Source organism: Podarcis muralis, chromosome 10 (genome assembly GCF_964188315.1).
Source record: "Podarcis muralis chromosome 10, rPodMur119.hap1.1, whole genome shotgun sequence".
NCBI lineage: Eukaryota > Metazoa > Chordata > Lepidosauria > Squamata > Lacertidae > Podarcis > Podarcis muralis.
The window spans coordinates 51,871,280-51,897,139 of NC_135664.1; the positions used below are offsets into that span (position 1 = coordinate 51,871,280).

The 25,860-nt window shown below is 45.7% G+C and overlaps 1 protein-coding gene and 1 long non-coding RNA gene across 5 annotated transcripts in view; one reads left to right on the forward strand and one right to left on the reverse strand.

Annotated features, from left to right (window-relative positions):
- On the forward strand, positions 1-15,841 carry LOC114605367 (uncharacterized). The gene is made up of 2 exons (XR_003708562.2): positions 1-109; positions 15,649-15,841. It is a non-coding gene; the product is annotated as an uncharacterized LOC114605367 (long non-coding RNA).
- TCP11L2 (t-complex 11 like 2) overlaps positions 6,483-25,860 on the reverse strand; it is a 21,915-nt gene continuing 2,537 nt past the window's right edge. The window contains exons 2-12 of one of the 4 annotated variants that reach the window (XM_028746561.2): positions 23,818-23,920; positions 18,851-18,910; positions 17,877-18,050; positions 16,585-16,720; positions 15,628-15,748; positions 15,210-15,430; positions 13,872-14,008; positions 12,363-12,553; positions 10,961-11,142; positions 10,662-10,834; positions 6,483-9,031 (exon numbers count right to left, since the gene is read on the reverse strand). In XM_028746561.2, coding sequence (XP_028602394.2) covers positions 8,793-9,031; positions 10,662-10,834; positions 10,961-11,142; positions 12,363-12,553; positions 13,872-14,008; positions 15,210-15,430; positions 15,628-15,748; positions 16,585-16,720; positions 17,877-18,015 — 1,539 coding nt within the window. In that variant the 5' untranslated portion in view covers positions 18,016-18,050; positions 18,851-18,910; positions 23,818-23,920 and the 3' untranslated portion in view covers positions 6,483-8,792. Of the gene's footprint in view, positions 9,032-10,661; positions 10,835-10,960; positions 11,143-12,362; positions 12,554-13,871; positions 14,009-15,209; positions 15,431-15,627; positions 15,749-16,584; positions 16,721-17,876; positions 18,051-18,846; positions 18,911-23,817; positions 23,921-25,860 lie in introns of all 4 variants that reach the window. The other 3 variants (XM_028746560.2, XM_028746563.2, XM_028746562.2) reach the window with 3 other exon arrangements.

A 25,860-nucleotide genomic window follows, 5' to 3' on the forward strand; every position in this document is an offset into this window, starting at 1 on the left:
ACAGCTCAGTTTTCCTCAAAACCGATCCCTGAGCTGAGGAAGCTGCTTCCTGTCCCCCGTTTCCTAACACACAGGAAATTGTGGCACGTCGAGTACGTTCCGGTGTAAGGTAAAGGTAAATGCGGCAATCAGCATTGAAATGGATGAACGCAACATAAAAGCTTTTTGGTGAAATTCCTCGAATGGGAGCAATAGAAACACAAACCGCTGGTATAAATTCCCTATCAAGGAATCTGCTAATCATCCCCGTTCATCACAATAGAGTAAAATGCAACAAATATAACTTTCTTTTGTGATTGCACTGCAGTATTAGATACTTAACGTTCATGCCACTTCTTTCCTAATTGATTATATATGTTTTGAGAGTTATATGATAGGCAGAAGTACAATAGGTGTATGTATTTCCGCATCTTGGCCAGGAAGAGTTTTGCCTGTTGGTTTTCTGACATGCAGATGTCACAGACCGCATTGTATAGAAAGCAAGAAAAGAAAGGATTGGTATCCATAGAACAGAACCTACCTGACCTTAGAAATAAACTACTAACCCAGTAATTTTTTTAACGTAACCTGATTCAACCTAGGCACTGCCATTGTGATCATATGCAGTCACTTGGACTGATTCTGGGTGTCTCCTCTGTTATGTAGTGTAGTTTCACCCTGGGCCAACAGGGGGATAACTGTATATAGTTTTCACTCAGGTCTGTAGATAGTTTTCACTCAGGTCCGCGGCAGTTATTTTAGGCGGGAACTCTGGGCTGTTGTGGTTACAATGTGACAGCCGGCTGCCTATAAATACAGGCCGGCTGAGCTGTTCACTGTCAGTTCTATTCCAGCTTACCAGAATAAAGAGCTACTTGAAGAAATCGCTGTGCCGGCTGCTATGTCAACCCACGACTTAACACTGGCGACGAAGGTGGGATGGATGGACATCAGAGCACAGCCAGATGCGGCCAGCCTCTGAACTGAGCTGAATCACTGAGCTGAATCACAGAGCGAAATCACTGAGCGAAATCACTGGGCAGAACCAGTTCAGAGCTGACTGTTCTGGCTAGAGCACTGTGTTCCATCCATCGCCCTTCACGCCGGCATCGGAATCATGGCTTCACTTGTGCCTCTACCGCCGTTTGCGCCAGCCTCTGAATCATGGGACTCCTACCTCGCTCGGTTCGACTGCTACCTCCAAGCCAACGAACTGACAGCAGTATCACAGGATCGGAAGCGGGGCCTATTCCTCAGCCTCTGTGGGCCTGAGGTGTTTGAGACGGCCCGAGCGTTGGTTGCGCCTGAAGCAGTCCAGGCATCACCATGGGACACGATCCAAGAGAAGCTCCGCAACCACTACGCACCAAAGCCGTCCAAGATTGCTGCCCGCCATGCGTTCTACCACAGGAACCAGGCAGAGGGGGAGTCAATCAACAACTACACCACCGCCCTGCGACAGGCTGCAATGCACTGTGAGTTCCGAGACTTAGACGATGCCCTGATGGATCGAATCGTCTGCGGGGTCCGGGACATCCATCTGCAACGGCGTCTCCTAGCCAAGCCAGACCTCACGCTACAGAAAGCCATTGAGGAGGCTGTGGCCTCAGAAGCTGCTGAACGCTCCGCTCAGGAGATCCGCAAGTCCAGCAGCCTGCGTCTTGCTAGGGAGCCCGTTCCGGTGCATCATGAAGAGGCCAGCAGTGAGGAGGCATCCTCCAGTGAAGACGATGATGTGCACCAGACAAAGCGGGAGCGCAGGAAGTTCCAACAGAAGTCCAAGGGCCAACCGGAATGTGCTGGCTGCGGAGGCAACCATTCCCGTGCCAAGTGTCGATTCAGAGACGCCATCTGTAGGAGGTGTTCCAGAAGGGGCCACATCGCTAAGGTCTGCCGATCGGCTCCGTCTGACACCCCCCCTTCATCGACTCGCAAGTCCAAGTCTTCACTCCAGTCTGCCAAGGAAAGTTGTTTCGCTCTCACCAACTGCCGCTGCCCGTCTGGAACCACGATTGGCCAAACCGACTCGCCTACGAGACGCAAGCTGAACGTCACGGTGCTCATTGAAGGAGCTCCATGTGACATGGAGATCGACACCGGGTCTGCCCTGTCCATCGTGTCATGGAGCACCATCAAAAGACTGGTACCCAGAGTGTCCAAAAGGCAACTCGACTCTCACCGCGTACACCTGAGAGACTACCAGGGAAACGACGTTCCCGTGGTAGGCGTTGGCCGGTTCCGGATCGCCTTCAAGGATTTTTCGGGCCTGCTCCGGTTGGTGGTGGTCGAAGGTCAGCGGCCAAGCCTCCTAGGGCTAGACTGGTTTGATGCCCTCGGCCTGGAAGTCACCGGCATCAACTGCATCTCTAATGCAGAGACTGAGGGTCTGGTCAAAGACTTTGCCGAGGTTTTTGACGGCACCTTGGGCCAATATACAGGTACGCCCATCTCCTTTAGCCTGGATCCACAAGTCGCCCCCATCAAGCTAAAGCCACGCCGGGTTCCCTTTGCTCTCAAGGCTAAGGTGGACGAACAACTGGACAAACTGATCGCCCAAGGAGTTTTGGAGCCGGTTGACCACGCAAAGTGGGAAACCCCCATCGTCACGCCTGTCAAGCCAGATGGGTCGGTGAGAATCTGCGCTGACTACAAGTGCACGATCAACAAGGCACTTCAGCAGCACGCTTATCCGGTTCCTGTTGTCCAACACCTGCTGCATTCCCTGGGTGAGGGTAAGGTCTTCGCTAAGCTGGACCTTGCCCAAGCCTATCAACAACTGCCAGTCGATGATGCCACTGCTGAAGCCCAGACGATCGTCACCCACCGGGGGGCATTCCGTTGCCGCCGGTTGCAGTTCGGGGTGAGTGTGGCTCCTGGCATCTTCCAAGGCCTTATGGAGCGTCTCCTGCAAGGGCTTCCGGGCGTGGTACCATATTTTGATGACGTCTTGGTGTCTGCAGACTCACACCAGCAGCTGTTCGAGCGCCTCCGTGCCGTGCTGACCAGGTTCCAGGAGGCCGGGCTCAAGGTAAAAAGGGAGAAGTGCCAGATCGCCGTTCCACAGGTAGAGTTCCTGGGCTATCTTATCGATGCCTCCGGTCTTCATCCAACCACATCCAAGATCCGCGCTATCCAGCAGGCCCCCACTCCAAAGAACAAAACGGAGTTGCAGGCGTTCCTGGGGCTGCTGAACTTTTATAACATGTTCCTGCCCCACAAAGCCACAGTGGCTGAGCCTCTTCACCGACTCCTTAGCACTAAGACGCCTTGGGCCTGGGGTCATCGGGAGACGGCGGCCTTCAACGCGGTCAATGCTCTCCTTTCTTCGGACAGTGTGCTGGTACAGTACAGTGAATCCAGGCCGCTGGTCCTTGCCTGCGACGCCTCACCTTTTGGCATCGGGGCTGTCCTTAGTCACCGTTTTCCAGATGGAAGAGAAGCACCGCTCGCCTACTTTTCCAGGACACTATCTCCGACGGAACGGAATTACAGCCAGCTCGACAAGGAGGCATTGGCACTTGTGGCTGGAGTGAAGAGGTTTCATGAATACCTCTATGGCAGGACTTTTGACCTCATCACTGACCACAAGCCACTCCTGGGCCTCCTCGCCGGTGATCGTCCAACTCCACCGGTCCTCTCACCACGCATGCTGCGATGGACTGTTTTCCTGGCTGCCTACCACTACCGGCTCATCCACCGCCCGGGGAAATCGATGGGCCATGCCGACGCCCTCAGCCGTTGCCCTCTTCCAGCATTTGTGGAAGACCCGGCTCCAGCTTCATCGCTTCTTCTGATTGAGGATCTTCCGGCAGCGCCTGTGTCGGCTGCCACTGTGGCCTCCGCATCTGCCCAGGATCGCACCATCAGCCGGGTGCTCAACTGGGTGTGGAGGGGGTGGCCACAAGGGCCCTTTGCATCGGAGTTCCAGCCCTTCGCAACCAGACAACATGAACTCTCAGCTCATCGCGGCTGTCTGCTGTGGGGAGACCGCGTCGTGATTCCCCAGGGACTCCGTCAGCGCGTCCTGGAGGCTCTGCACGTTGGCCACCCGGGAATTGTCAAAATGAAGGCGTTGGCTCGGTGTTACGTCTGGTGGCCTAATATGGACGATGCCATCACTGCCTGGGTGTCCGCCTGTCAAGCGTGCCAGGAGTCGAGGCCTGCACCACCGGCAGCTAAGGGATACACGTGGGAGACGCCAAAGACACCCTGGTCGAGGGTGCACATCGATCTGGCTGGCCCCTTTCACGGCCGGACCTTTATGGTAGTGGTGGACGCCTATTCCAAATGGCTGGAGGTCGCCCTGATGCCCTCCACCACTACCGAAGCTGTCATCCGGGTGCTGCGAGGCCTGTTTGCAACGCATGGTGTCCTGATGTCCTTGTCTCTGACAACGGACCGCAGTTCACATCAGGCACGTTTGAGCGGTATCTTTTGGGACTGGGCATCCGCCATGCCCTAACGGCACCCTTTCATCCATCCAGCAACGGGCAAGCGGAAAGAATGGTGCGCTCGACAAAAGAGGCACTGGCGCGCCTGGACCGGGGAGACTGGCATGAGCGGGTCGCCGAATACTTGTTCGCGCAACACATCACCCCTCATGCGGCCACAGGGAGGAGTCCTGCGGAACTGCTTATGGGCCGCCGCCTCAGGTCACCGCTCGACCGGCTACACCCAGACTTTGCCGTGGCTGAACCCCCAGGCTGTGCCAACGCACCACGGTCATTTGTCCCAGGAAACCAGGTCTTTGCCCGGAACTATGTGGGGGACATCCCTTGGGTGCCAGCCACAGTAGTGGGAGTCACTGGACCTCGCTCGTACCAGGTGGCACTCGAAGACGGGCGCTTGTGGCGACGGCACATAGACCAACTTAGGCGCAGGGTTGGGGACTTGGACACTACCGAGGTGCCCCCAACTGCGCTTGCGGCTCCAGAAGAGACACGTACAGATGGCGAGGCCCCATCTACACCTCCCTCGCAAACTGCCAGCGTGGAGCCGAACCAAGCCGTCTCAGAACAGACTCAGACCACTCCACTTGCGGAGGCTCCACTCACAGCAGCGGATCCAGGGGAGTTGGTTCCAACGCCACCTAGGGTCGCACCACAGCCTCAGCGAGAACTGTGTGGCCCTCCGGACTTGGCTACCAGTCCCCGGCGGTCTGGCAGAGTTTCCAAGCGCCCAACTCATTTAAAGGACTATGTTGTTGGACAGGTATCACTGTTGGTCTAAGTATGGGAAATGTAACCGATATGCTTTTGTGCCTAATTGAACCATTACGCGTAGTGCTGTATATAAGGAAACCATTACGATTGTAACTAACGCCTTATCTCGGTGGGGAGGGGTGTTATGTAGTGTAGTTTCACCCTGGGCCAACAGGGGGATACTGTATATAGTTTTCACTCAGGTCTGTAGATAGTTTTCACTCAGGTCCGCGGCAGTTATTTTAGGCGGGAACTCTGGGCTGTTGTGGTTACAATGTGACAGCCGGCTGCCTATAAATACAGGCCGGCTGAGCTGTTCACTGTCAGTTCTATTCCAGCTTACCAGAATAAAGAGCTACTTGAAGAAATCGCTGTGCCGGCTGCTATGTCAACCCACGACTTAACACCCTCCTTCCTCAAATGTTGGATCACTACCAGTGGTTGGGTTAGCAGTTTAATGCTGCTTTTAACAATATGATGGCAACCCAACTGGCAGCTTGGACCTACTGCAACTTTTGCATATGTCTAGGTGGCAGCAGTTTGTTTTCATTCTGCTGCTAAGTATTCCTTAGTCCCAACAATAATGAAGGCAACAGGTACATACTAATGGCTTGCAGTGGCCCCTTTTTGCTTATTGTTAATAGTAATTTTTAATTAAAAACAAATGCTCCCACTGCCATGGCTAAAGTAGTATTGCTTTTACATGAAGATGCCAAGTGTGCCCAATAGGCAGCTCATAGGGATAGCTCATAGGGAAACAAATGCAGCTATTTAACTTGATATGCCCTGCCCACACCATAGTGAATAGTGGCAAAAGGAGAGATTGTGAACTGTATTGGCAGCCTATTTCCTTCATGTGATATGCCCTGCCCACAGCTGTTCACACCATTGTGAATAGTGGCAAAAGTGGAGCACAGTGGGCGATCCATATTAGGGACATCAGAAGCTGCCATTGGTCCATCTACCATATTGTTTACACTGGAGCAGATCCCTAGGATTTCAGACAGGGGACATTCACAACCCTATTTGGAGATGCCAGGGATGCTATTATCTGCATGCAAATCAGATGCTCTATTGCAAAGCTATGGCCCTCCCTGGTTCTAAATCTCCCTCGATTTTGAATTTGTCAGCAATGGTGGCTTCTCATGGGTCTGTGCAGAGCTGAACTTCATTTAGCCATCAGTTGACTTGTTCCCAACTTGGGCTGCAGCGTCCACATTCAAAATAGCCAAGAATAAATGGTCTCTGCAGTTGCATCTTTTTTTGTTTTACTACTTTAAATGAGAGGGAATCTCTACAACATTTTAAATCACAAACAAATTTTAATGAATACGAAATATTAACACACAGAAAAACCCATCTCACAAACCAGTTACATACACTATCTTGCTTTCGTTAAGCTAACAAAAGTAAACATATTTGGATTATTTCAGCAAACAACATGCAGGAGGGACAAGTTAACTGATTAATTTCAACATCCAAAAGGCTCTGTGAACATTAGCTAGGAAACATTCAAATAGTGCTGAATGGACATACCATGCTATATAAAATGCCCCTTTAAAGTCATTTATAAAATCACAAAACAAAGCTTGCTTTCTCTTAGGCCTCTGCATGAGTGTTTTCTAATAAATATTATTGTTTCCCAGGTAAATTAGAATCTTGTGGAGGGACTGTGGCTCCATTTGACTCCTGCAGAGTGCTTAAGAAAACAGAAAAAGATATATACCACAATAAGATGATTACAATAAGGTTTCTTGTGGATGTTTATAACATAACCTAGCCATATCTATGTCACACGTATTAGTTTAGACTATTTAATATATTCTCCTTTCAAATTTAAGAAAGTATAGAGTTCCCTTATCAGAATTTGGGGTGCTATTGGCTTCTTGATACAAATAGTTTGTGCATCAAGTCTTATTATTTATTGTTAGCATACACTTTATATTGCAATAGCTCCCACAAAGCAGAGTTTCTCCAAGTCAGCCTAACAATTTTAAAACGTGAAAAATATATATTAAATTCCTATTCCTTGTAATTGGACATAAAATCTTAGAGCAGCCTTCCTCAGCCTGGTGCCCTGCCAGATGTAGTTGTGCTCCAACTGACAGCAGCCCCAGCAGCGGTTAAGGGAACTGGAGTCCTGCAACATCAGGAGAGCAGCAGCCTGGGGAAGGCTATCTTAGTGCAAGGCAAGTGCAGGGCAAGGAACACTCTCTTCCAAAGGCATCTTGAAAAGGATTGTGTGGTTTGAGAGAGTAGTCTGTAGAGTCACATATGGCTATCACTAGCACCACTGAATTCATTGAACTGAACAATAACTGAATACGCATTCGCCATTTTGCCATTTTGCTTAATCCCACAGGGAAATCAAAACTTGTAGGAAGGAAAGAAATAATTCTGCCTCTCCCCACCCTCAGGCAGGAAGTCAGCCTTAGTCTGAGATAGCTGAGATATACTTGGTAGAGATTTTAAAAAGAAGATCCTACATTTCCATTTTTTTATTTAAAAAAATCAAAATTGCCAATAAAACTACAATGCTTTTTATATCAAGGTCCTCTGCGATAGACACATCAAAAACATTGTATGGCAAATGGTTTTGAACCTTACTCCCAAAGTGAATAAAAATTCATTCTTACCAAAAACACACTTTAGGGATATAAAATATCAATTGGGAGTATTTAGAGACTCCCAATATAAGGTTTATATACTTAACAAGTTTGTTATTGAAAAAGATCACAGTGAATTAGTATTATAAATTGTACTTCCTAGAAGTAATTTTGTTCAAGTCATGATTCATTTCTGGTATAAAAGGGATGATTAGATAACCAAAGTAATGAAGCTTTCCTATATTGAATAGTTTGAGATATGCAAATATATATAAATATATAGTTTGCATATAATAATGCAGGCTCTCAAGCAATCTACTACATCAAAACATTCCTGTGGTTTGCTTGAAAAATGTGCACTTATTACCCTTCCATGTGCCAGCTAGACTATGCAGGGGGTTGTTTGTTTTTTAATACCTCTAAGCAGTTTGGAACTGGGCTGCTATGAAGACTGCTCATGAAGCAGGCAGCAGTTCAGGAGCAATCTGATGAGAGCCATCCCCTTCCACCCCACCCCACAGTTGCCAGCACAGAACCAAAGGAGGGATACGGAGGAATGAAAATAGGGTTTTTGTTAACAAGCCAATTTGGAAAAAGAGCGGTGGGGTTGGGGTTAAGAGCTTAATATTTTAATTCAGATCAAATCTGAACCACTAACTTCAGTTTTATTGCTCTGAAGGCATTGGAATAAGCATGTTACTAAAACATCAGCAAGCATTTCTCCAACATGTCACAACTGTTTGCAAGAGAATACATTTACAGTAAGCAAGTGCAATAAATGTTACAATCTGCCATTATAAACAGAATTATTTCTTTAAATTTTTTTTAGTAACTTTGCATATTCAGGGGACATTTTATTTATATATAGTATCTCTGGTCTAGCTCACTTAGACACACAGATTTATCTCTCTGTAACAGTCATCTTTGCAAGCCATGCACGTTGAGAAGAATACAAATCACAATATAAATACTGTGACCAGGAAGGAACAAAAGAGACCCAAATATTTCAGTTAGTAGAAGGTTCAGGCTCTGCTTTGCTTGCTTCACTGAAGAGCAGTTTTCGGAAAATACTTGCATAGAATGGTCCATACACCTGTTTATTCAGGTTAACAATGTTGGCATACTGTGATCCAATGGTCTCTATCTCAGTCTGAATCACAGCAAGGCCTCCTGGAATTGTGGGCGTGGACTTTTGAAAGCCTGGAGAAGCAAGCAAGCTTCTCATGTACAAATGAATCCGTTTATCTAGAGAGGGGGGGAAACACACCACATAATTAGAATTTAAGAAAGTAAGAATTGGCCAACAGTGAATCTAGCCTAGCATCCTGTTCTGAGAGTGGTCAACCAAAGGCTCATGGGACACCCACAAACAGAACCTGGGCGCAACTGAACTTTGGCTTGTATCATTCAAGACAGACAGCATAATGTTCTAAATATGATTGAAGTAGGCCCCTTCATGTTTTAACTGCACGAAAAGCATCCATGCATACATAGAAAGAAGCAGCACAGCCTCAACACAGGCTCCACCCCCAAACCCATGTGCTAAGAGTGGACAACTGAGGCCCATGTCCATCTATGTGGACAGACTTCCCAGGAATTGAAACCCCGTATGATCAAGTTGCTGAGGAGGTCTACATACATAGGTGTCACTATCTCAAGACACCCACATATAGTGCTGTGGACATCTCATCAACAATTTTAAGGTTGGGATTGCAACTTGTTTTGCTACAGTACAGTAGCCTTTGGAAGGTTTCTGCATTTCCAGTGAAGATAAATTAAAATCTGCGTTCAATTCCTGCACTGAAGCATGGGTTTGCATGTTTACAGCAAGGCCTTGAAGGGGCAGAGACAGAAATCAGGAGGCCAGTCCTTATTACAGCAAGCTGTTTCCTCTGCTCTTTTGAACATACTCCTTGCATTTCTGTCCCAGTCAGGAGGGGTGGCATTTAGGTATGGTGGGGGGGTTTTTAGAGGGCGGGAAGAACAAATATGTTTAGGGTGCAGTTGCCTAGAGATCAACCAAGGAGTAGTTAGGGAGATTAAGCTCCTGTAGTTATTATATAACCACTGCCTTTTTCCTCTGTAGAACTGGTAAGATGACCAGGCAAGGCCAAAGAGTAATAGTAGCAAACCCCACCACACAGATTTAGTTACCCCTGATCTACAGTCAGAAACCCTTCAACCAAACACATGGACAGATCCCTCTGCACACACAGCTCAGTGTGTGGAAGTTCTGTTCAGGCACAAACGAATGTGTGTAGAGAGAGGTACAAAGTCTGTTGTCCTCCCCAATTGCAGAGATAGGGGCTTACATACACTGATTCCAGACTTCAGTCCATTTGAAGTTATCTGTTATACAAAGAACTATAAACAAAATTTGAACTGCACACAGTGGCTAAGTTCACATGTAATGCCCTAAGCCTAGACGGGATATCATAGCCAGTGTGTTCCTGCTTCAGTCCTGCCACTGCAAGCTAAGCCCTAGTTTGGCTTAGTGTGTCATCCAAAGCCAGATAAACCCACAAGGCATAAGCCATAGAACAAACTTTTTGGCTACAGCTCCTGGCTTGTCAAGACAAACCATGAGTCCTGATTCGGATGATACACTAAGTCTAACCATGGTTTAGCTCACAGCACTGCAGTAGCAGCAAGACCAGAGGAGAAACAAAGCAGCCATTATCTCTCTAGGAACCTGAGCATTCACACTAAGCCATGGCTTAGCATTACATGAGAACCAGGTCAATGGGGGCAGCCTTTTTCATGCCACAGTATTTGATAATAGTGACTGGAAATCACAATTTTATTTGAAATCATGACAATGACATATACACTTAAAACATTAAGATGCCTGTAGCCAGTGAGTTAAGTTACTAACCAATTAAGGAGTTGATAGGATTGTCTTCCTCAACGATGTTGCAGAGCTGCCCTACTAAATTTGTTTGCACTTCCTTATTTAGTGGTGGGAAGCCTCTCTCAGTCACCGACTCATTTATTTCACTACACGTACGAATACCTATTGCATTAAGAGCTTCTTTCAGATCAAAACTCCTGCAAAAAGGGGGGTGAGGAGAAAACCATGTTAATTCTATTAGACACTGCCTTTGATTCCTGCCCCCATGTTGACTTTGCATATAGGTTTTCAGTAAGTTCCAACACTCAAGTCTAAATACTTACTTCTTATTCATTCCTTCAAGTAGCACAAATGAAATCCGCTTTTGTTTGTCTACAAAATCGGGAATGCCCTCAATAACTGCAGCCAACATGTTGCTTGTTATGAGAGACACACACGCTATAACCTTCAACTGTTTCAGTTTCTCTGTTAACTCCTGAAGACGACCTTCATCTGTCATTAATGTCTGGAATAAGATGTTTAGAAAAGAGTGTCAACAAAACAATCAAATCCCCAATGAGACCGAATATAAAGATATGTATTTTACCAGGAGTTCAATTTATTGTCAAAGGAGTTCATTTAGACTGCATTCACACCATACATTTAAGTTATCCCACTTTAAAATCAGTCATGACATTCTCCAAATAAACCTGGGATCTGAAATTTTTACAGGTTCTGAGAATTGTTAAAGGTAAAGGGACCCCTGACCGTTAGGTCCAGTCGTGGCTGACTCTGGGGTTGTGGTGGTCATCTCGCTTTATTGGCCAAGGGAGCCGGCGTACAGCTTCCGGGTCATGTGGCCAGCATGACTAAGCCGCTTCTGGCGAACCAGAGCAGCGCACGGAAACGCTGTTTACCTTCCCGCCAGAGCGGTACCTATTTATCTACTTGCACTTTGACGTGCTTTCAAACTGCTAGGTGGGCAGGAGCTGGGACCGAGCAACGGGAGCTCACCCCGTCGCGGGGATTCGACCCGCCAACCTTCTGATCAGCAAGTCCTAGGCTCTGTGGTTTAACCCACTGCGCCACCTGCGTCCCCTGAGAATTGTTAGGAGACTCCTATTCCCCCTTCCCAGAGCTACAGTTCCCATAGTTCCCTGGGAAGAGGGGCTGATTGTTAAACCTCTTTGGGAATTGTAGTTCTGTGAGGGGAACAAGGGCCTCCTAAGAACTCTCAGCAACCTTAACAACCTGCAGCTCCCAGAATTCTTTGAGGGATGCATAACTGTTTGAAGTGCCATCATGGTGCTTTAAATGCATTGCGTGAATGGGCCCTTTGTCAGATGGATTGATTGCTGAAAGCACTCTGTGAATTGTAGTAACCATCCATGTGACAACTTCCCACTTTTCTTGTGTGCATTTATTTTGCATCTTCATTTTTAAAATGTAAGACTGCACATTCCGGCACATAAGAGTTCCTTTGGCAACTTAGCCTTCCTTCCTTCCCACAAACTTGCTGCAAGACTACATTCTTCACATGGAGATAGGAAACTCTGCTCTGGGGCTGGTCAAGGTGGGTGAAGAGGAAGCTCTTAAATCAGGGCTGGGGATCCTGTGCCCTTCAGATGTTGTTGGACTCCCATCAACCCCGGCAAACATGGCCAGTGGTCAGGGATGATGGGAGTTGTAGTCCCCCAACACCTGCAGGGCCCACAGGTTTCCTGTCCCCGTCTTAGCGAGCTTTACCTCAGGAACAGGCTTTTTCTGGTAATCCCACTGCAAGAGTTTCAAGTAGCTGTTTGTTAGCACCGAAGTAGGACTCAGATTTGTTTTGGACATCCCATTAGCACCAGCATGCGAAGATGTTTCACAGGAAAGAGAAGACAATTCATCTTGTATAGATTCCCTTATCCATTCTGTGGTCAAGTCCAGGGCACCTAAACATTGCAAGACAGAAAACAGAAACTGTTTTATTATTGCACAGCTGGGGGAGGCACACTCTATGGAGGAAGGCAAACCCCAAGGCCCTGCTCGCAAAAAGGAGGTAGAAGTAGAGGACTGCAGAAAGGCACAGAACAGCTACAGTCCTCTTTGATGGAGATCACATCATAGCAGACCAGTTGCAATTCTGCCTGCATTGTATTATAATGCCGCTGCGTGTATTGCAATGGAGGTAGCACTCACTGCAAGAAGGAAGCTGCCCTTCTTGTGCCCTAGCCACTGTCAGCACAAGTTCCGCCTGTACAACAAGACATACAGCATCACAACAGACTGTGCAGGAGGAAGGCAGGGCCTTCTCCTGGAAGAGCAACTGCATTCGCATGACAGTTTATTCTTTTTTCATGACTTTCCCCTAACTATATTTGAGTCTCCACATGACATGTTCCTTGAATGTGCTTTAGCTCTCAACCAGAAACGGAGCAACACCCCCCAACTTTTCTGCTCCCCTCCATCCCTGACAAAGCAGTGCAGCACTCACAATGTCCCCTAATGAAAACACTGCCTGAATATAACATTTCTGAGCACAATTCAAATTGTTGGTGCTGACCTTTAAAGCCCTAAACGGCCTCGGTCCAGTATACCCGAAGGAGCGTCTCCACCCCCATCGTCCAGCCCGGACACTGAAGTCCAACGCTGAGGGCCTTCTGGCGGTTCCCTCACTGTGAGAAGCCAAGTTGCAGGGAACCAAGGAGAGGACCTTCTCAGTAGTGGCACCCGCCCTGTGGAATGCCCTCCCACCAGATGTCAAAGAGAAAAACAACTACCAGACTTTTAGAAGACATCTGAAAGCAGCCCTGTTTAGGGAAGCTTTTAATGTTTAAAAGATTACTGTATTTTAATATTTTGTTGGAAGCCACCCAGAGTGGCTGGGGAAACCCAGCCAGATGGGCGGGGTAGAAATAATAAAATTATTATTATTATTATTAATTCTCATCATCAGTTGTGTCAGTAGGTTGGAGTCCAAGGATTTGCACAAATACTGTATAGCTTGCAGGTCTCTCATATACTGAATAAGGAGACTTGGCTAACACTCCTGACCAAAAGCATTGTTTAAAGGTTGCTTCTCTGGTATAGCACCACGAACAGGTTTTAGAAGGTGGCTTAAAAGATCAAATTTCTTCCTGCTGGAGCTTTTAGTTCATTGAGGAGGAAGGAAAATGTAAATCTCCCCTTGGACCTCTTCTTAACTAGAGGCCCCAGGCAGCTGCCTGCATCGCCAGGCCATATACCCGCCTATGTAAACAAAGGACATACTTGGCGTTTCTTCAAGTATATCTTGGAATTTTGCTCTTTCATAATCCACCAAGTTACGCTGGAGATGAGGTCGAAGGCTCCGAATAGTAAAATTAGCCATATCCATTGTCATGAGATCCAGAACGTGGAATATTTGCCTGTAAGAATACAACAAACAAAATTAGTTTGCAGCCATGTCATCATAGGAAACTTGATTACGTTGTCTTTTCCCCACCACGCAGCATATGCAGAGACACAGGCTTATCTCAGTTCCCCAGTAGTCCAGTTTGCAAAGGGCAACCGCCCCACTGCTCAAGCATCAAAGATAAATTGCAACACAGCCAAACTATTATTAGACACCGCCATGGCAATTCATGAACTTACTCTGTGCATTTGTAGTATCTCTGTGTTAATATAATGCACAGCTTCTACTAAATGCTCACAAGCAATGCAATTAAAATATTCTGGTCTGCAACCTGCTTAAAATAGTGTATTTGCAGTTAAGCCAGCAAAACCCCACTAAAATGATCCAAGGACTCCCCTTCACATCACTGCTTGAGTTCCCATGTCACAATGGCTTCAATAGACATAGGAAGATAGCAAACATCTTAATACAAAATCAGACCCGCTTTGAGGTACAGCGGGTGATCAGTGCTTGCAAAGCACAATGGGCAGGGCTTGGCAGGTGCATGCAAAACCCCTTTGGCCCAGATGTATTCTTGTGTGCCCCACACAAGGAATATGCGTAGAAGCTGGATCCAGCAGAATTAATTTTGATCTTGAAGAGCACGGAGAGCTGAAGGGAGGAACAAGCATCACTCTTGCAACATCCTCCTTCAGCTCTACTTTTCAAAGGAGAAAAGTGCAACCACTCTCACCACCTCATGACCACGTGGGTAGCAAGTGGGGCACTCGGAGGCTTTGTGGGCATCAGAGGAAGACGTCCATGGGTGCCACATTGGCAAGCCCTCTGTGAAATGATTGCTTCATGGAAAGCGCTACTAGATGGAGCAGCATGTTTGAGTAGTAAAACTACAAATGTTAGAATCAATACAAACAAGCAGCATGAAGGAAAATGCAACAAGGTTGCTGGCCTAGGTGCACCCTCTCGGCAGCCCTTAATTTGGGTTTCCAGTTGTTTTTGGACTACAACTCCCAGCATCTCTAGCCCGCAGGACCAGTGGTCAGTGATGATGGGAAATGTAGTCCAAAAACAAGCTGGAGACCCAAGTTTGGGAAACTCTGGATCCCACTCCAGATCACTATATTTGAAAAATCCAAGTTTTTCGCCAATTCTTTGAACAATGCTAAAAGAACAATGATAAAGAACAAAGCGAAAAAGGAAAACCGCACACCAACCTGAACAATATGACAATGTTCCCAGTAGCTTTTAACTGGTTGACGTCATGATCCCTTATTGGAGCACACAGCTTCCCCATGGTGCTAATGACATAGTTTGCGAGACCCTGGATGTCAACTGCATTGTGCTTGGCCTGCTGCCTTATGAGGTCGGCATCGAGAACTTCACAGATTTGGCTTCGCATCCTGTTAGCCCCAGGGTTCAGGAAAGAAAGAAGAATCTGAAATATTTAAACACACACACACACACACGAATCAAGTAAGGTGCAGCAGCTGTAGTTAAACTGGCTCACCGTGGTAATGCAGGTCTTGTGTGAGCATGATTAGAACAGAAGTGTTGCTGTACTGATAAAATTATATAGCTGGACCTAAGCTGACAAAAGAAAAAGAGAAAAAAAGAAACCCAAGGTTAACTCACCTCTTTAATTTCTTCAAACAGCTTGATGGCATGTTCATATTCGGGAGGATCTTCATTCAAGTCTTCCTCCAAACGATCCCAGAATGCTTGGTGCACAATTTGCTTCACCCTTCTAGTCAAGCTGTGGCAGGCAGGAAAATAATGTAAATAGTTAACAGTGTTAACATTTGCACTGAAATGAATGGTGCTGAATAAAACACACATTGTATCAGTCTATATATATATATATATGTATTTTTTTTCTGTGGTTGATACAACCATGAGAGTCAAAACAACAGCAATAAGCAATCAATTTTTAAATGATGTAATTTCATAAAATTCCACCACAGCAGACACAGAGACAAATAAGTGTTTTTTGTTAGCAACTGAGCTGCAGCAGGATGGAAACAGCGCTGCAGGTGACAAACACAGGCTGAAATGAAAACTGATGCCTCCTCATATCCCTATGGGAGAGGCATTTGGGTTGATGCCAGGGAGTGTTGTGCCAGATTATATAATTTGAAGTCGTGGCAGTGGTCCCACCAGAACAACTGCAGCTAGAACAGAAAACTAGGAAAAAATTGTTCCTGTATCTACCAGAGAATCAGATATGCAATACTGGAAAGTTTCTATGCATATTTAGGTTTTCTTCTTAATTAAACGTGGATATAAACCTCTCCCTCAATCCTGTTTCCATTTCCATAGGAAAATCAGAATGTGTGGAGTCACTTGGTGGATTTAAGTTTTTTAGCTGCCAAGCAGCAGTGATTCATACATTTTAGGTTTAAGAGCCCCTAGTGCCTTTTCTTGCTTTAAAACTGAATTTATTGTTTTACTGCATTTTGCCCTTATTAAAATCTACCTGTTGTGTTGGCCAAAGTGAAACATCTCAGTATACCTGTCCAGCCCTAAATGGTAAAAAACTTGGCTGGGGCCCTAAAGCCCCTTCGGTGAAATTACTAAACCCCTCTTGCTTACCTGTTTGGTGGATGTTCAGTGCGCTCCAAATGAAAGTTTTCATTAACAGCAATTTCGTGAGCCAGAGTCAAGTTTGACAAGTTTCTTGCTGCTGCCATCATTTCATCAAATGTAACCACTTTGGGAGGGCTTGTAGCTGGGACAAAGGAAGGGAAAACATGTTTAGCGTCAAAGCTTAACATGAAAACACTTCAGAGCTTTAATATTTCTGAATGAGTCCTTTGTAAGTGGAGATGATAAAGGGTGAACCCAATAATATACATAAACACAATTTATATAAACATTCAGCCTCTTTCCATAATGGTAGTTAACTGCTTGGAGCGAAGGTGGAGAATTTTGTAGAGTCTTAGAACTGGAGAGTAGGGAGGGACACCATGGGTCATTTAGTCCAACCCAATGCAGGAATTTCAACTAAAACATACATCTAGATTTGTGGCCCTCTAGATGTTGCAGGAGAAGGGACACGGGTGGCACTGTGGGTTAAACCACAGAGCCTAGGGCTTGCCGATCAGAAGGTCGGCGGTTTGATTCCCCGCGACGGGGTGAGCTCCCGTTGCTTGGTCCCTGCTCCTGCCAACCTAGCAGTTCGAAAGCACGTCAAAGTGCAAGTAGATAAATAGGTACCGCTCCAGCAGGAAGGTAAACGGCGTTTCCGTGCGCTGCTCTGGTTCGCCAGAAGCAGCTTGGTCATGCTGGCCACATGACCCGGAAGCTGTACGCCGGCTCCCTCGGCCAGTAAAGCGAGATGAGTGCCGCAACCCCAGAGTCGGTCACGACTGGACCTAATGGTCAGGGGTCCCTTTACCTTAGATGTTGCAGGACTACAACATCCATCCCGGTTGACCATTGGCCAAACTAGCTGAACCTGATGGGAGTTAAGAACCTAAGAAAAGTCCTGCTGGATCAGGCCAGTGGCCCATTTAGTCCAGCATCCTGTTATTACAGCCATCCAACTGCCTATGGGAAACCTGCAAGCAGCTCCCGAGAGGAATAGCATTCTCCCCACTTGTGATTTCCCACTGCCTCCAAAAAAGATAAGAGAATATGGACTTCATGGAAGATAAAGGCTAGCAACACCCAGACAGCCACTGCTTCCCCACACTGGCCTACAGCTTGGATATTTCTTGTACAGTGAAGCCAGCAGATGAAACCCTTGAAAGTGTGTGTGTGTGTGTGTGTGTGTGTGTGTGTGTGTGTGTGGCGGGGAAACCAAATGTGAACATCAATTTTGCACACAAGGTAGTGCTTCTCAAATTTCCTGCCACATGCACCAGTAGCTCATGCTAGCTTACAAGCTGGAGAGCCGGGCTTGCTTGAAGAGTCACTGGTGAAACTCTGCCTTGAATATTCGGAGTCGCTGGAAGAAGAAGCTGTGCTTTCGGAGAACCGGGAAGAATCGGAGTCACCGTTCTGCTCATCGTTGAGAGGCATTTTGGGATCGCTTTTGTCAATACAGTACACAGAACCTGGGGTGAGGGAACATATTGAAGTCATCTAGACCTATTCAGGTGGACTTTTTTTTTTTTTTTTTTTACAAAACACACTTCAGTTTTTTAAATTCTTATTATTAGAAGGTGGAATCCAGGTTGGTGCTCTTGCACCACTCACAGAAGTGCTTTTGATCCAATGGACAAAGCCATGACCCAAAGGAGAGGCATGAGGATTTTGCCAATATGTGCTTCCCATCCCAAGGCCACCCATGCCATCTTTCACCCTGTTTGTAGGGGGTCCCCCAAACCTCTGAAGTCAATTTTCTTTTTTAAAAAGCATTGCGGCTGAAGAGGAAGGAGGAATCTGCCACAAATAAAACCCCTTTCCCCTCTTTTCCATTAGCAGAGGGCATTCACTGGATCTAAAGTCCTTCCACAAGCAAGCGGATGGTGCCCTAAGTCACTACGCACAGACGTCATTGCACAAAACAAGCAATGCTTGCCTGTTGAAACAGAATTTAGCTTAGTTTTGGTATGAAGCTGAATCAAGCCATACTAAGACTGTTTGGCCTTTGGTTTTCATAGCAAGCATATACAGTATAGAGCTTGAATGTTTTAGAAAAAGCTCTTAAACAAAAGCACACAAAACCGCTGTCTCCATGGGGCAAGGTCATAGCTCACCGTGCAATCAAAGCTTTTTCTCCCCACCAATATATTTTGTTTGATAAGAAGCAATTAGTCCTTTGGAGTCAGAGAGCGGGGACTTTAAATGAGGACTTTGAAGGTGTGTGTGAGGGGAATTCTTTGTCACCGAGTAAAACATCAGACTAACCTACTTAGGCCAGCAGCTCACAGAATGTGACTTTCACAATTGTGCGGAGATAGATGCAGTTCTCCTGCAAAACAAAAAAACAGAACCGCCCCTGGAAGTTACCAGATTAAATACTGAACATTTATGTAACACAAGGATGCAAAGGTGCGTACATTATTGTTGCAATTCTTATAACGAAACTGTTAAGTGGCACACTATTTTCCATCTATTTTGCAGACAGGAGAGGCAGGGCTAAGGCAAACACAATGGCTTGCCAAAGTTAGGGTTGGGCATTGGGCTGCTTGTGTGTTGTGAAATAATGGTCGCACTTGACAGAGAGTTAACTCAAATTCAACCCTTCCCAGGAATTTAACAGATCAGAGAGTCATCAGGGAAGGGCTGTGGCAAAGGGGCAGAGCACCTCCTTGGCACACAGAGAGTCCCAGTTTCATCCCTTGGCATCTCCAGGTAGGACTACGAAAGACCCCTACCTGAAATCCTGGAGATTTATATGGTAGTAATGCTGTTGCTGCAACCCACCTTAGATCAGGCTACAACCTAACAGCAAGTCCTAACCCACCACTGGAAGACCAATGGCGCAGAAGAAGTGCTGCATGGGCCAATGGCCTGACGTATAAGCCAGCTTCCTAGGTTCAGGAACCCATTAATGCTGCAGTCCTATGCTCAGATCATATGCAGAGGGTAGCCTGGGGATGGGGAAACTGTGGCCCTCCAAGCATTGTCCCAGCTGCCATAGCCAATGGCGAGGAATCATGGGCGTTCTAGTCCAATGAAATATGGAAGCCACAGGTTATGCGTCCATGGCTCCTCCAGCAACCATGGCTAGCTGGTCATAGGTTATTGACTGGGACCAGAAGGCCTGAATAGATTACATCGACTCCAGCCTGACTGCACTGGTTACCAATTTGTTTCTTGGCTCAATTCAAAGTGTTGGCTTTGATCTTTAAATCCCGATAGCAGGGTTTCCCAAATAATAATAATAATAATAAATTTTATTTATATCCCGCCCTCCCCAGCCGAAGCCGGGCTCAGGGCGGCTAACAACAATAAAACAGTACAAAAGTACAACATAAACAACATTCTAAAATCATTCATTATAAAAATTAATTATAAAAATGTGGATCTCCAGCTATTTTTGGACTACAGTTCTCATCATCCCTGACCACTGATCCTGCTAACCAGGGATGGTGGGAATTGTAGTCCAACAATAGCTGGAGACTCACGTTTGGGAAGTTATAGGGCTGAAGACCACAATATCTCAGGGACTGCTTCTTTCCATATGAACCAACCCAAACCCTGCAGTTTTCAACAGAAGCCGTTCTCTGTGTTCCCCACCCAAAGGAGGTGTGAATGGTGGCCATATGAGAATGGACTTTTTCAGGGTTGACTCCATCTATGGAATGTTCTTCTTAGTCCTTTTTATTTACTCAGGCCTTTGGCTAATTAATGTTGCCTCCTACAGTGGTTTTCCTATGTTGTGTTGTGGGTTAGAAACTCAGATATATAAGCTAGGTGCCAAATGGCTCCCTAAACCAGGGTTACAGTCACTGAAATGGTATGCCTAGTTGCCATTTTTGGGCCAGATGGCTCAAAAGTCATATATTTCAATACAACATTTTGGTTCCTGAAATTCATTCTGATTGTGCAGATAAAATATCATTAATATAATTCTACAGGATGTATTGTTAGTGTGTGAAAATAGTCAAGATCCAAGGATCTCCAGGAATGCGCCTCCAGATGACGGAGATGTCAGGCGCCATTCTGGCACCTGGGCATCTTCACTTGGTCGCAGGTGGCTGGTAGCCAGGTGCAAAATGTGCCTGGCAAATTTCAAACGCTGGTGGGTAGGAATTGTCCTTATGAAACATGTTACTGAATGAGCCTTTTGCATTGTTTCCTGACATTGCTTTTATGTCTTGCATTTTATCCTGTCAAGTTACCTTGAGGCTTTTTATTGTTTAAAATGACTGAGAGATGTTTCTGTTCCTTTTTCTCTTTGCAGATGTTGGCACTCAGAGCAGGTGGCCAGTAGGAGAGGCTTTGTCTCCCCCCCCCCCCCCCCGCCCGCTGCTGTGCTGAAAGCAAATAGCTCTCACTCCTACTCTGGCTAGCGAATGACAACACAATGCAATTTTTGTTTTTTAGCTGCCACCTACACAGCAATGTTATCAGCTTCGTGAAATATTTGACAATGTTTAACCACAATCAAATAATAAGCAGTCAAAAGACCAATTAATTGATAGGCCACTCAAAGACCACCTAACTAAAGGCTCATTCGCACTATACATTTAAAGCACTGTACATTTAAGCAGCCATGGCTTCCCCAAAGAATACTGGGGACTGTAGTTTGTTGAGGGTGCTGAGGATTGCTAGGAGATCCCTGTTCTTCACACAGAGCTGCAATTTCCAGAGCGTTTTAACAATCAAACCCTCTTTCCAGGGAATCGTACCTTTGTGAGGGGAATAGGGGTCTCCTAACAATTCTGCAACATACTGCAACTCCTATAATTCTTATGGGGGGGCATGACTGTATAAAATGGTATCATAGTACTTTAAATATATGTTGTGAATGTGGCCTAAGTTCAAAATAAGGACAGATTTGAACAAGCCACTATCCAGCATAGCTGCTCACTTGGCCCCTGCTCTCATTTTTGGGGAGCCAGTGATGGAAAGAGCACCTCCAAACACTTCACACAGATAGTAGGGAGAAGCTTCTGCATCTCAGGATATAATGTGGTGAAATCACTTCCTGTGCCAAGGAACAGCAATCATTTTCAATGTGGCTCAGGTAGCTCAACAACGAAAAAGATTTCCAGGCATGCACCTGAGTCAACACGTATAAAGCAGGAAGCAAATATGTCATCATCCCATTAAAAGCAACCGAATGGAATTTAGATTTTCACATGGTGCAAATGACTCAAGCTATTTCATAGCTAACCAGCCAGCAGACCTATACTTGCATGAAGTGCCAGAGTTAGGTGTCTTGTTTACAGTCAATAAATCTGCCAGGTGTCCCTTACTTTTAAGGAACATCCCATATTCTGAAACAAAAATCATCACAAGAATGCACAGAATGTAGCTTTCCTTTAAAATATCTGTGGCAATATGCAGAGCAGAAAGCCACAACTCAGGTGTCCTGTGTTTTCACACATCTACCCTAGAGCACACAAAACCCTTTTTTTCAAAAGCTACAAATCACTGTACAGAGAAACAGAAAGAACGCATCTTAGTCTCAGGCTCATGGGTTGATCCCCACATTGGGCAAAAGATCCCTGCACTGCAGGGGGTTGACTAGAATAATGTTTCCCAACCTTGGGCCTCCAGCTGTTTTTGAACTACAATTCCCATCATCCCTGACCACTGGTCTTGCTACCTAGGGATGATGGGAGTTGTAGTCCAAAAACAGCTGGAGGCCCAAGGTTGGGAAACACTGGACTAGATGACCCTCGTGGTCCCTTCCACCTCCAATTTGATAAATAAACTAATGATCTTTAAATCAATCACTTCCTGTGAAACATCTCAAAGCAATTTAACATCTACAATTAAAAACATATATATGAAGCAATTTCATATATAAAAACAATTTCTTATTGACAAAGCACTCTTTGGATTCCCATAGGTATCACTTTAGATTTGAGTAAGATTTTTTAAAAGAGATCTATCAGAACAATCTGTACAGCATCTTGGACACCAGATACCAGCTGACTGCTAAGGCTAGCATCAGCCAGAAAACTGTAGTGGGCAAACTTGCAATCTGTGCATATTTGACACAAGGATATATCAGGGACCTAGAAAGGGACTAAAAATAGACCCAAGACTCCTGGCCAAAATAAGAGAAAGGAGGGGCATAAGATCAAGAGCTCCAAGAGTTTCATCCATTCATCCTAATAGACACATACTGGATATGGTTTAGCTTCCGCTAAAGAAAAAAAAATCAGATATACTGGATAAGCTCTTAACCTAAATACAGCCTCACTAGCCCATCATCACGTTCTTCCTTTCGAATGGACAGTGAAATGGCAATCAGCACTCATGTTTCTCCAATATATTTATTTAATATCGTTTCAGGCCATCTCTTAGGAGCAAAGTCCTCATATGGCAGCTTCCATGAAAAACAACAATATACTTAAATCGAACATAGAGGTATCAAAAATATGAAACAACTGCTGGAAGAATAAAACCAGTCAAAACATTTCAACATCAGTTCACACCAAAAGAACCAGCTTAGAGTTTGAGGGGGGAAGCAACCTGAAATATGTCATTTACAGGCTCACAGGCCTGTGGTGAAGAGGCCACATGTCCCCCAGCTGTGGTTCCACTGCTGAAAAGGCCCCATCCTTTAGCTGTTGTATGTGAAGGGCCTCCAAAGGCGATTTTCAGGCAAGGGCAGATTCATACATGTGAAGGCGCTTCTTTAGGTAATCTGGTCCCAGACTACATAAGTAAATAGCACCACCATAAACTGTGCCCAGAAATGTACCGGCAACTGGTGCAACTTGTACAATATTGGTACTACATGCTCCAACCACTTTGCCATCAGCAACATCTGTTTGGAGGCAGATGTTTTACACCAGTTGAAATATCTGGACCATGCTAATCAAGCCTGGTTGACACTTAAAAAAAATAAGCCACTTTTAATGTAGAAAGAAAACTTTAACAAACCATAGTACAGTTGTACCTCGGCTCCCGAACACCTTGGGAGTCAAACGTTCCAGCTCCCGCGCAATCGGAAACTGGAAGTGATTGTTCCAGTTTTCAAACATTCTTTTGGAAGCTGAACATCCAGTGGGGCTTCCACGGCTTCCGATTGGCTGCAGGAGCTTCCTGCAGCCAAGCAGAAGCTGCGCTTTGAAAGTCGAACATTTTGGAAGTCGAACGGAAATCCAGAACGGATTCTGTTCGACTTCCGAGGTACAACTGTAAGGTTATAATGTTTATCTAGATGTACTTGGGCTAGCTTGCCCATTCTACCTGCTCAAGAGTTGTTCCGCAAACAGAATCCGATGCAGTTCATTGGAGACAATGTTTTCGACACTTGGTGCATTTGAGAACATTAATCAGATGCCCCGCAGGTCTACAGACAGAGACAAAGAAAATAAGAGATTTATGATCAGTGCCTGCAATTGAATTGTGTGATGCACCTTCTGAGCAGGAGCTGCCTTGTCTTCATGGGAAGATAAGGAGACCGATTCTGTGATCATTAAGCCCGAACATTGAGATTTCCATGAACAAATTCAGTTTTGGGTACCTCTGTATGCTATTCATCCATCTATTCCTATAGCAGCCTGTGCCTCTAGCGAGTTCCAAGCAGTTACTTTGGGTGTACTGGGAAGGAGCAGAAGGTTGGTAGCTAATGCTCTGCATAACTCTCATTGGTCCATTATAGTTCAGTACACAGACTTGCAGTGGCTCTCCCAGGTCTTAGTCAGGAGCCTGTCTAGAGATTGTGGGGATCAAATCTGGGACCTTCTGCAGTCAAAGCAGGTGCTGTACTTTTGAGCTGTGGTTCTTCCCATGACCTGCCAATTCTCCATGGTACTTGATGACCAGATCAGATGTCTTACTCCTTTGCTGATTTTGGGCTGCCTCTTGGCCCTCCCCATAGGGATTCTCCCAGAACTCCAATCAGTCCTCATCTTTCTCCTCTTGGGACCTGTGCCTCTAGTGTGACCTGGTTATTAACAGCTCATCATGGGCATTAGGGTAAATGGACTGCCAGTCAAATCGACTCTTCCCTCTCTTCAATCAATGACTTTGTTAACAATCAGCGCTCCATGCTTTCATGTTTGGTGCAGACAAAAACCAATCAATTTCAAGCAGAACCCACCCACAGAGCTACTGCAGCGTGGCCTCCATTCATTTCCATCGGGCCTCTGTGCAAAGGCTATGAAGGACCCAACAGAAAGGTCTGCTCCAAGTACATATAAACCAAGTGAGCCTGGTCTGGAAAGTGGGGCAGATCATCTCGAGGGGATACAGACTAGGGGGAAGTAAGCAGTAGGCATGGAAGGGTTCTGCAGTTCTCACCTGTACACTGTTTTTACTCTTTATATCATACCCCACCATCACAACACACACACACACACACACACACACACACACACTTGTGATACATACTTTAAATTGACCCACATTTAAAGTGATTGCCATGCCACCATCACACCTAATCTGGCCCTCCAGTGAATGGAAATTGGACAGCAGCCCTTGGCACCTTAATCCCATATTGCAATAATTCCACAGCTACTGATAATTAAGTGCAATTTTTACTTCAAACGTCTACTACTCAATTTCGTGATCTACATTCGTGTAAATATCAGAAAGGGTCTTTCTAAAAATGGGACACACTAATGGTTGGTGGCACTTGGGAGACTTCATTTGACAAACAAATTAGCCTCCTTGGAAAAGACTGTACAGGCAAAAAGGTTTATTCTACACTGAATAATATTACAAGGGTTTTTAGACAGGTGATTCTGGTATATTTTTTAACCTATATTCTTTGTTCTTCTGTCCAGTTAATGCAGTTTACTAAGCTTAAGTTCTTACTGGGGTTTTCCTTGGTTTTTCTTACCGCTGCAACAGACAAGGTGTGGGTAATCAGTAACTGGATCGCCTGACACCCCCCCCCCCCAGAAAGCAGTGTCTATTTTGAACTGAGCAGTACATGAGGAGTGGAGGCTTAACCCTTCCTTCCCTGTCCCATAGTACTGTTTTCTACATCTAAATTGTTTATCTAACACTGCCTTGGGGGCCCCAGTAGAAAAAATACAAACATGTTATTTTCAACAAAATAGCTGTAATTCTCTGCAAATGTAAGAGTAGAAAAACCTCACGCAAAAAAAATCTGTAAATGCAATGTTGCAACATTTGTTGAAGATTTTCAGTTTGGAATTTCTCTCTCCTGGTGTTAGCAACTTGCAAAACATGCTTACATGGGAGTAAAGTCCATTGAACCCAGGGGGTTTGCTTCCGAGCAAAAATAAAAATGCAGAAGATTTTGTTGGCTGTCATCAGTAA